This window comes from Trachymyrmex cornetzi, unplaced genomic scaffold (assembly GCF_001594075.2).
Source record: "Trachymyrmex cornetzi isolate Tcor2-1 unplaced genomic scaffold, Tcor1.1 scaffold64, whole genome shotgun sequence".
Lineage (NCBI taxonomy): Eukaryota > Metazoa > Arthropoda > Insecta > Hymenoptera > Formicidae > Trachymyrmex > Trachymyrmex cornetzi.
This window is the reverse complement of record NW_017299959.1, coordinates 884,962-897,462: the sequence shown is the minus strand read 5'-3', so window position 1 is coordinate 897,462 and position 12,501 is coordinate 884,962. Positions and strand designations below refer to the sequence as shown.

At 33.7% G+C, this 12,501-nt stretch overlaps 1 protein-coding gene across 1 annotated transcript; it reads left to right on the top strand.

The window, feature by feature from the left end:
- Window positions 1-3,151: 3,151 nt before the first annotated feature.
- Pde9 (phosphodiesterase 9) lies at window positions 3,152-7,943 on the top strand. The gene is made up of 4 exons (XM_018516512.1): window positions 3,152-3,383; window positions 3,728-4,114; window positions 4,205-4,456; window positions 4,563-7,943. Exons 1-4 carry the CDS (start codon window positions 3,234-3,236, stop codon window positions 6,369-6,371), a joined length of 2,598 nt encoding a protein of 865 aa, XP_018372014.1. The 5' UTR covers window positions 3,152-3,233; the 3' UTR covers window positions 6,372-7,943.
- Window positions 7,944-12,501: the final 4,558 nt, after the last annotated feature.

Here is a 12,501-nt window from a genome sequence, read left to right as displayed (position 1 = left end):
AGAATTGAATTTTAACAAACTATGGAATCAAGAAAACTTTAATATTGACAAAAAAATTAACAATCTGAAAGCAGCAAAATTTCGCACACAGAAAGAAAAAATAAAAAATATTAATTACAATTTGGAGATTACGAAACCTATTGACAAAGATTTAAATAATATTTTTTATCCGACTAAAATTAACAATATTTCTATAAATGACATTCAAGCTAATACTTTGACGGTAGTTCATAATACCAATGTCAACCCGGAAAATTTTAATACAGATTACAATTTTAATAAAATCAATAATAACTGGTTAATAAATCTAAGTAACGTTGACATTCCAGAGAATTCTAAATGCATTTTACAATTAGGACAAAGATTCAATTTACCTAATAATGTTATAAACAAAGAAAACATAACAATAGAGTTTGTTAAACATATAGAGAATAATTTGATCAAATTAGATGACAAAACTAAGAACGATATTAGAAAAGATACTATTCCTATTTTAAACAAGATGCATTTCAATCAACCTAACAATTTGAATAACAACACAATCAAAAATGGTCTTAAAGAACTTAACAAATTCATAAAAGAGCACCCTGACATTTTAATCACCAGAGCTGACAAAGGTAACACTACTGTAATTTTAAATCGTAATGACTATAATAAAAAAATGTATGAAATTTTGACTGATAAAAATACTTATAAGACTATTGAAAAAGATCCCACCAATAAAATGACGACGGAAATGCGTACAATTTTGACACGTTGGAAAAAGAGAGGTTACATTGACCAATCCACTTATAATAAATTATATATTTCTGATGGGGATTGTCCTAGATCTTATGGGTTGGCCAAAGTACACAAGAAAGATTATCCATTCAGAATGATTGTTAGTTGCACTAATAGTCCATTTTTTAATCTTGCTTCATATCTAAAAGACATTATTGACAAAAGTATTAAAAGGAATGTTGGATACATAAAAAATAGTTTCGAACTCGTCAAGAAAATTAATGGCTTAATATTGAATAAAGACTATAAGTTGGTATCATTCGACATCACATCCATGTATACTAACATTCCAAATGATTTAGCCATTGATAGTATTTTAAGGAGATGGGATCTCATAAAATGTAACACTACAATTCCAAAAAACGAATTTAAAATTGCTATCTCCATCATATTAAGTTTGACGTTTTTTAAATTTGATGGGTTATTCTTTAAACAAATCTTTGGCTTGCCCATGGGATCGCCTCTCTCCCCAATACTTGCGGACACAGTAATTCAGGATTTAGAATTAAATGTTTTTAATAAGCTCACTTTTCATGTTCCCATCTATTTTAGATATGTAACCGATATTATTATTGCTTTGCCAAACGATCAAATCATTTCCACACTTGATACCTTTAACTCATACCACGAAAGAATTAAATTCACGGTCGAGTTTGGGGATGATATTGGAATAAGCTTTCTGGATGTAAAGTTAATCATAGAGAATGGGAGATTGATTTTTGATAATTATAAGAAGCCCACAGATTCTGGCAGATATTTGAACTTTTATTCAAATCATCCCCTGATACATAAAAAAGGCGTAGTAATTGGACAGCTCGACAGGGTATTGTTTCTTTCTCATCCACAATTCCACGAAAAAAATATAACATACTTAATTAACACATTTTTGGAAAATGGATATCCGTTGGATTTTTTGTTTGCAACAATCAATAACAGAATTAAAACTTTAACTCACAATAAGAAATTTGAGAATATTAATGAAAGGAAAATAAACCAAAATTTGGATTCAACTACCAGTAATATAAAATACTTTACTATTCCATATTTTAAGAAAATATCTGAAAAGTTCATAACAGTTACTAAAAAATTTAATTTCAACATCGCTCATAAACCGTTAAATAATTTACGTTCATTTATAAAAACAGGTAAAGACACTATTAAAAAAGAAGACCGGTCTAACGTAATATATAAAATAAGTTGTCGTGATTGTGATTGTACATATGTTGGACAAACCAAACGAAAACTCAATACCAGACTAAAGGAACATAAAAATGACTACAAAAAACCAACAAATAATTTATCTGTCATATCTCAACATATGTTAGATTTCAATCATGAAATTGATTGGAATAATATGAACATAATTGACTTTGAACCATCATATTACAAACGATTGGTCTCAGAAATGATCCATATAAAGAAACAGAAAAATAGTCTGAATAAACAAAATGATACGGAACGTTTTCCACAAATGTATTCTTCGATTATTGGTTAAATATTAATAATTGAATCTCAAACAATAACTTATCTTTACATAATTTAATAGAAATTGGTACTTCTGGGTAACTTGATGTCGAGAGAAATAATGCTGGCTATTGGGTAGTCATAACGATTTGGTCGACAGAATATATTAAATAACATTAAAATTTTCTAATACATAAAATTTCAAATCAGTTCACATAACGCAGTACTAAAAGAGAATTATGGACTCCTTCGAGGAACAGATATCAGTGAATACGTGGTGAGCATATTAAAAATCACATTTGACGAAACGTGATTGTATTGTAAATTAATTGACATAATATTTGATTATTAATGGTTTTTTTTGGTTCTTTTCACAAAGTTCGTAATCGTATGTATTGTCGCAGAAAAAGATGTATTACGCATGTAGAAAATTTTATATATATATATAATATTTTACAATTAAAAAATTTTCTACATGCGTAATACATCTTTTTCGGCGACAATATATACGATTACGAACTTTGTGGCGTTACATACTATAACTTTTGGGAAACAAATATTATTTTTTTAATATGTATAGTTAGCAAGTTTTTATCTTGATCATTTGGATGTTTTAATTTTAATTATAATATTTAAATTTAATGTACTGAAGATGGTCACATGTTAGACCGAAACGTTTACTAAATTTTATTTTGAAATATATACTGTAAGCTAAATACATCAAGCGTTGTGGCTGTATGCTCCTTATTGTTTACAATTATCCTATTTAACGGAACAACTTAATTAAACATATCTAAATTAATTATTAGTTAGTAATGTTAATACACACATATTACGAATATGAAAATGTCATCATGTCTTGATAGAAAAGGGTAAATATAATTTTCTGTATTATTTTCAGTGACGTGACGGTTTCGTCGAACGTTCGCGAGTGGTTACGCTCGCCGGCCTTCGACGCGCGACAGTGGGAAGACGAGGAGTTGTTGCTGATGCTGCAGACAATGTTTGTCGAGCTCGACCTACCTCAAAAATTCAACATTCCCTTGCCGATTCTGAGGAACTTCCTGTACGAAGTCTACAATAATTACAACGAGGTGCCATTTCACAATTTCAGGCACTGTTTCTGCGTGGCGCAAATGGTGAGTATTTCTTCATCTTCATAGAGCTCTAATTCGCACAATTTTCCGCGTAGACAATTAACAGTTATGTGGTAGCGTGATTGTAATTACATGTTGATACGCGAAAAGATGTATAATAATAATAATAAGTGTGATGAACAATCTTGCAGTAATTACGATGACTAATTGTTTGTTACACTAATTGTTTGATTACACCTATTAATTGGCGTTAACTGCATTATTCTACAGTATAATATAATTAAATTATTTCTCAAGCGATTAAAATACATGTATAATAATACGCTTTAATCTATAGCTACAGATCGAATTGAGTTATCGGCTCAGTGCTAATTGATTGTATCTAGATGTACGCGATAGCCTGGGCGGTGGACCTTCCGTCGAAAATCGGCGACCTCGAGGTCCTCATACTGATTGTCTCCTGTATTTGCCATGATCTCGATCATCCGGGCTACAATAATATCTATCAAATAAACGCGCGGACTGAGTTGGCGTTACGCTACAACGATATCTCGCCCCTGGAGAATCATCATTGCTCTGTGGCATTCCGGGTCTTGGAGGCGCCCGAGTGCAACATTCTCGCATCCTTGGACAACCCTACGTATAGAATAGTTCGTGAGGGCATCATAAGATGCATCCTAGCGACCGACATGGCCCGGCACAACGAGATCCTCGGCCAGTTCACCGACATTACTCCCGAATTCGATTACACTAGCAAGGCGCACATAAATTTGGTAATCCACCGACGAAGTATTTAATAATTGATGAAGTGTATTTAATGATATTTAATCGGATCAACTTAATTTTTTATTTATGTTTCGCAGTTGTCCATGATCTTGATCAAAGTGGCTGATATAAGCAACGAGGCACGACCGATGGAAGTCGCGGAACCATGGCTGGATAGATTGCTTCAAGAGTTCTTCAAGCAGAGCGACGCAGAGAAACTCGAGGGTCTTCCGGTCACGCCCTTCATGGATCGCGATAAAGTGACCAAGCCGTCCTCCCAAGTTAGCTTCATCGGCCTAGTTCTCCTCCCTCTCTTCGAAGCTCTCGGCGAACTTCTACCCGAGTTGCAGGTATTTCATCTTTTTATACATAAACTTATCTATCTGTGTCTGGAAATAATTAGCAGTATGCAGTTACCTACATATAACTAAATCCGTATAAAATTCTATTTTTCAGGATCTCATAGTTCAACCGGTCAGGGAAGCTCTGGAGTATTATCGAAGACTGAATGAAGCAGCCAAAGATGAGCGCCATCATCGGAGGAGCGTCGTCGACGTCGGGGAGTCGGCGCCATCCAACATGTCAACCGCTACCGGTAGTTCGTCCACCGTTATCAAGTCTACATCGTCGCATAGCATGCGCTCAAAAAGGTCCGCTACGACAATTCATTCGCGTTCGCGTTCCACCGACGATGATATCACAGAAAATTTGACGATGGAGGAGGCGGAAAATGTCGAGAGCTCTGATCCGGAGACCGCCACGGAGGTAGAGATCAGCGAAAAGACGCTAAAGTTCAAAATTTCTACGGAGGGCACACTGACCGGCCCGACGTCCGGTCGGAAGAGCTATCCTGGCAGTCGAAAAGGCAGCCGGGAAAAATCTTCGTTGGATTATCACAATCACGATTTGGTCAAAGCTGTTCGTGATCATGATTACGAAAGGAGACGTAGCAAGGGCGAAAATCTTGGCAGTGACCTGAGCTCGCCGGTGAGCGCGAGGTCTGCCGAGGGCACGCGGATCCTTGAGGAAATGGAGAAAGACACGATTATTTCAGACGCCAAGATTGAAAGCAAGACGCCTGAGGGAAACGGTAATGTCGTCGCGGTGGAGGCCCGCTCGCAACCGAAGAACAATGTAAGGAAAACCAGCAATGTCATAGAGAACGATCAGGAAAACAGATCAAGTCGCAGGGATGCTCACAGTAGTCGGGAATCGATCGGTTTGCGATGTTGCTGCGACGACAAAACTGGGCCGAATAACAAGTCTCTATTCTCACGACTGAGGAACTTTACGGACCGTCTTAGCATGAGCTTCGACTCAAAAGACTCGCCTAGTCCAAAACCGAAGCATACTTCGAAGATGCTCAATAAGAGTAACTCGATTAGTAGTGGTTCGGCCACGACTACCTCGTCGAGGTATAACAACTCGTTGTTTATTTGCAAACGCTGCAACTTGGTTAAGTCCTCAGTAAAACACGGCAACAAGGCAGCCATTGCAACCGTGGTGGAGTTATCATCAGTGGACAAACGGGCGATGACTCTGCCAAAGGTTCGAAAGTCCACGGATAGTAAAAATAAGAGCTGGCGAACGGTATTCGCTAAAGAGAAGAGATCGTCCACTTCTTTGGAGGTTTTACCGGCAGCCGGTTCTGGCTCCCGTTCGTTTTCCAAGCACCGCAGAAACTTGTCAAACCCCGAGGGCAAGTCGCAAAGCTTGAAGGAAACGAAGACTCGACAAACTTTGGACATCGAGTTCCATGAAATAGATGTTCGTTCGAAGAATCAACAGCCTGAAATTATAGTCAATCCAGACGATACCTGCTGCGATATCGAAGAAGATCTCGGCAAGGTAGAAATCAGAAGAAGTTCGGCCAGCATGGAAGATATCTCCAAAATGGCGAAACAGGCAGCGGAAGCTGCTGTATTAGGCGTGCTAGATCCTAAAAAGGCGGAGGAGCGTCCTCATACCGGTAGTCTAGACTCGATGCTCTACAAAGACGTGTCCAAGTCACGAAAGAAGCATTCCGCATTCTGCTCGCCCGCGACGACAAAAAAATCATCACCTGGACTATTTTCGCGATTTAAATCTGGTATGAGCATCGATAGCACTCGGAGCAATAGCAACAGCGATTCCTTGCATGATCACGGTTCACAAAGCGGTTGGATATCCTCATTGACAGCTAGCTTTCGGCCGAAAAGACATCCGAACGAAACGCCGCTGTCACCGCATCCACCGAGGTCGCCCAGCAGAGAGGAGATCAAGTGATACGTCCTGGTGGTCGAGGATTCCTCTGACAAGAAACTCAGCCTCCGCGGCTGGTGGCCTGAGAACTTGTTTTGCTGCAATAGCTAAGAATCGAGCGAGAAAGTTGAATGTCTAAAGAGGCTAATTTAGACCAAGAAATTTTCGGGAATATCGTCTTCATATTCGTAAAAAAAGAAATAAATAAAATGATTTCTAAAAGATTTTTTAAGACGTTTAAATTTTCTAATGCAGAAATTATCTCGCGTACTTCTCTCTCATTGCGATATTAATTGTTAATAGATTAATAATTGCCGTGGAAAAATCTCTGATCGCGAACGCGTCAACTATATTCTATTTTGCGAAATAAAATGTACCATAAATTCTTGTGAGTAATTCACAATGTCGTAGCGTACGATGCATTTGTAATATACGAATTAAATGTTTCTCTATGTATAATATTGAAAACGGTCAATTTGAATGAACGTGTTTGCTCGAGCATGTCATTTATCGAGAAAATATTAGATATATATACAATATATGATTATCGCAATTGAATTAAAATAATCTTGCAGAGGAATCCTCAGACCATTATTTCGTGTTATCGACTTTGAGTGTTTTATGTCATGACGATCGCAAAAATTGAGATACATTTATTTGTGAAGGGCATCTACGGCCTGTGGAATACAAGGAGATGTATGCTATATACATAAACTATTTTATTTATTGTTCAATTAAAGAGTAGCCTAATGCGTAATCATTAATGTTGTTCGTTACTATACATATATAAATATAGATAAAGTGCAGATGTATACAGAGACATAAGGATATACACATATCCATCGTGCATAAAAAAAATATATATAAATCTATAATATACGCGAGCAAGTGGATAATTAAACGGAAAAGAAGAGGAAGAAGATATACAAGTAGATATGTAAACGTGGCTCTGTCGTATCGATGTACGATTAAGTTTTACGAACTATGTAATCGAGGATGTAGGGATAAGAGAATATTCTCTGACTGCTTCTAGAATATCCTGAAAATAATCGCGTGTTTTTAGACAATATTCTCAAAATGAAGATATTACTGTTTTCCAAAAGCACGTGATTATTCCAATTCTGAAAAAAAGAGACATGTATACACATATATTCTCGAATCCTAGAATATTCTTAGATTATTTTCATTCTCGCAAAGACTTCACCTCACCTAAAATTAGCAGTTGCCACGGTGAAAAGAGAAAATGAGATAGATTTGTCGGAATAATTATTGCACTGTTCGTCAAGATTCACGCGGCGAAAAATCTCGTCGATTCATTTGATCGGAGAATATTACACGAAAAGAACAGTTTTGCTAAAGTATTTAATTTAGCTAGATCTGATCAGCGTATACAGAAAGAGAATCCCCTAAAAAAACTGTGACTTTCAGAGTATCAGATTGCTTCTTGTTCTAATGAAGTTAATTGCAATGTTGGCATTTAACGATGTCTCAAGCATGGAAATAACCCGTAAATCGTAAAACTTCATCGAATTTAGCTAGATAAATTTAAAAATAATTTTGTTAAACCATTAAATAATTATATAGGATAATCATAATTAAGACGCTTAAGTTATTTTGCTAAAATGTCAAAACTTTTTGCAACATTACTCATACAATATATACTTAAGTGTTTTGATAATTTAACAAAATTATTTTCAGATCTGTATGTAGCTAAATTTTTAAAGACTTCAACAAAATCGTTCTTTTCAAGAATTGTATCGCAAATTATCTTTTATCCAGCTACGTCACTAAAGTGCAATCAAGTTTGAAAAAATGATTTGTTTTCGCTGATGTATTAATCAAGGAAAACAGATCTGTTTGAAATTTCTTGAAAGAGATTGGCGATTTGGAAATATTGTGATCTCAGCGTCTCTTCGAACGTCAAACACTGCGAGAAAGAGTAAACTTCGAAAAAGAAAAACACCCAATTCTTAATGGTTCTATTCTCGACGAACTGTCCTCTCCTGTGATTATTCCGTTTAAAAATTTAGACACATAATTTTGGTTAACATACGCATTACGTGCGAATTACTTCTATACGGCGTTTTGCTTTTCATGTTTAGCTGTTTATACTTTTATACCTTAACTGCGTTTGTACAGCGATTAAAAACCGTATGTATTGTTGAATTCTAGTCTTATGTTATTGTTTTTAAGGAAAAAGAGTTGGTTTCAGGCGCGTTTTATTTTCTGTGACGGTCTTCGCGAGAAAAAACTCGATGTGCGAACGAATGAGCGAGCGAGCGAACGAATGAACGAACGAGCGAACGATTCTGCCAATTATTTGACCGATTATTTGATAAATGATTTGTTCCTCTCTCTCTTTTTTTCCATGCCATAAAATTAGGATTTGTCGATTTAATTAAATGGAACTGAATGCATGACGACACAAGCGGAAAAGCTATGTGTAAAACCATTAAATAATTCATTTTAATTTTAAATTCTATGTGTAAGAAAAAGAATAAAGATTGCGTTAACCGCGCAATCTTTTTATGCAGTAAATTCTGCTGTCGGGACACAAAATCGAAAACCAAATAATTATATCAGACTTTCAGTAAATCTTTTGTAACTCTTTCACGAGTTTTAGAATTGAATTAGTGTAGTCACATTTTCCTACAATATAAGAAAGCTATTATCGAAAAAAATAGTAATGGACATTTAAGAAACGAAAAATTGAAACAAGTAGAAAAATGCGGTTATGAGAAAGTGACGTCAATGTATGACGCATATTATAATAATAAATAATCAAATTTTCAATTTGTGATGTGGATGGAAAAAGGCATTTGATTCTCGAAATAATATTACTAAGTAATCGTAGAAATAAAATTTCTACCTAAAAATTTCAATCTCAATTAGATTTTATCTGGATCAATTAAACACTATGCGAAATATCTTATAATAAATAAAAATAAGATAATGTGAATAATGAGAAAATATTATTTTTATTACTTTTGAAAACATAAAAATTAATTAAAAAAATTTTTTAATGTAAGGATATTAAAACATTGCAAACTGATAATGTTAATGAGAATATGATCAAACTACAATTTTTTCCGAGTTGTGTAGATTAAACTTGAATGGAATAATCAAGTATTTATTATAAAAGAGTTGTGTGTATCATGACCAAACTGTTTCTAAAATATTTCTATTTCATATCCTAGAAAAAAATCAAATGTACTTTTTTCATTTATATCGCTTGCTCTTTGTGCCTGATCGTTATTAGTGTTCAAGATCGATATTGGAAAAAGGTACTCAAAGGCTAATTATTTTTAAAACTTTTTCTAATTATACAATAGCAAACAATTTTTTTTCGATTTTAATCTTTCAAAAGTAGTCCTCTTTACAGAAATGAATAATTATTTAATAAAATTATTGTTATATTAAACTTGCGATACAAATATGAAAAATTATCTCAATTTTTGAAATTTTCTAATACAAGGACTTTTCTTATAAATAAAAACATTAATGTAAATTTCTTTTTATAAATTTCTTTTAAATTTTAAATTTGTCAATATATTCTCGGATCAATGTATTTTCGGGTACTTTTTTCCGAAACTAGTCACACGTTTATCTACAATCTTACATATTCGACTTTTTCGACTATTTCTCAAAGACTTTATTAAAACATAATCAATGATTTTCCGAAATAACCAAAAAATCTATTTAAATTAAAATCTAAGTTTCATAAAATAGAATGTGGAATAAAATTCAATTTATAAGAACGTTGAAATATTGATCATCGCTTCTCCAGTGTCTAATGATTAGAGATGCATAATAAATGAATAAAACAGAAATATATTAATAACATGAAAAGGAACGCAATGGGCCAATCGATCCGTATTATACGGCATCGTTTTACTCGTCAATTGAATCTTTAGTCCCTCTAGAATTTTTCTCATATTCCAATTATCGTCGTCAATTATTGGGATAAAATACATTTAAACTCGTTCGCATAATTCATTGTGGTCTCCATTTCCATGTTAACGTTGAAGAGAAGAAATCGGTGTTTAACACGCTTAACTTTATTTATTATTATACCTTTATACCAAAATTATCAATTTATTGTGTATACGACAATCTTGTTTTAACCAAAGTTACCAATTTTTTAAATGCTCCTTTTAGCGCTAATATTAGCATTCACAGAGAAATAATGTGAAAAGAAAGATTTAGAAGTTTTGCAACTTCTGTTTTAGAACTTCTGAAGAAAGTTCTCACTTCTTCCATGCTTTCCTCCATCCTATTCGCCTGACGTAAAAATAAGACGGCTTGATGTTGACAGAAAATAAATTTGATTTATTACTCAGTCATCAAATATATTTTTACATTTAATAATTATTAATGGTTAAATTAAATTATTAGTTATTGAATAATTGCTCTACGTTAACATTGATACCAGTTGCTATTAAAAAGTAACCCGTTATGATAATGTCATTTCTAATTTGAAATCATTTGAGTGTTCGATAATTATTAAAATAATTAACGAGCTTATAAAATGTTATTACCATAGCAACATATGAGATGTTCGTAGAAGTGGCGTGAGCTCAATGCACACATTTGAGTAAAACGCGGTTATAAAGATGTTAAATAGTGCAGCTTTGTTGACATTTCAAATTGTGATTAATATTATTTTTAAACAAACAGCTTTGTGTATCGCAGCATTTCGAATTCTAATACGAAACCTCTCGATGTGTATCCTTCGTGAATTCGAATAATTGAATCACGTGAACAAATTTCGTGTTTATACAAGATCCGTTCTCCGTCTCTCGCCGTCCTTTTCCCATATGGCGTTAAATTAAGTCACCGATTGCCAAGAGAAAAGAAAAAAAGAAATCAGTCGCGATTGTTGCATCGGTCTCATCGTTAAGGGAATGTTAATTATATGAAATTTATGCGTACGACGTAATTTGCACGTGAGAACGTGTATATATGTACAGATATATGTGATGCATATATCGATATAAGATACCTAATTCGATAAAAATGGAATATTCTATATGTATATATCTATGTGTATGTGTATGTATATGATATACATGTACACGTACATACGTACATGCATGTACACATAATGAACAAAAAAGTAATTATATAAATAAATAAATAAATAGATTATATATATTTACCTGATATATGAAGAGTTAAAGGGAGAAGAACAAAAATATAGTTAATGCTCGCGGGCGAGTTACTAGCGCGATATTATAATGTTATCGATATTATGTTATGGTATTGTGTATGGATGAAGCGTGTATAATTCTGTGTGAAAAGTATCGATAGAAATCCCACACACGCATTGCGGAAGAAGTGTACTGATTTATTGTTGTTCAGTGGCGGCGTATTTCTTTCCTTTACGTGATATCATTTAGAATTGACGATTGTTTCATCCTCAATTCGTCCTTAATTGTATTTGATGAGAAACATTTACCTTAATCAAATTAATTGACGTCAATATAGCGTCACTTTTGCTATTCTACGGCGGAACAGAATCGATACCTAAATTAAAAAATTATAATATTTGTGATGTCTTCCTGACACAGTTAGAAATAAAAGTAACTCATGTTGCAGTAATTTCTAACTTTGCATTTATGTTAGCGTTCGAAATAAAAATATTTAACTTTTAACAAAACTTTTGAAAATTTCTTATTTCTCATTGATTTGTTGTTTTAAAACGACGTTTTTGAAGGGTTTCAGAAAAAATGTATAAAGATATTTGCAATTAATGTGTACTAGTATTTAGTGTATATTATTCTGATCGCAGGCGTGTTGATGAGAAAAAGAAAGATACAAACCAGTTCTATCAATCCTGTAATCTGTACAGTTAGAATGTGCATTTTTAGATATAATCTTCTGATCCTGTTGAGTTATATATATGATAAACACATTCCTATGAAATGCGATCAGAAGGATTACATTTGAAAAAGAGAACTATTAGAACTGCTTATGTATACGATCGTCACGATATATGTAATCGTGTGTATTATTTATTAATATTACGAATTGAAATCATCGCAAACCATATTATAAAGCCCACCGTCACTGAACAAAACGTGCGAAGAAAAGTATACATATTTATATATAAAAATATATATATATATTTGCTCTCTCTCTCTCTCTCTCTCTC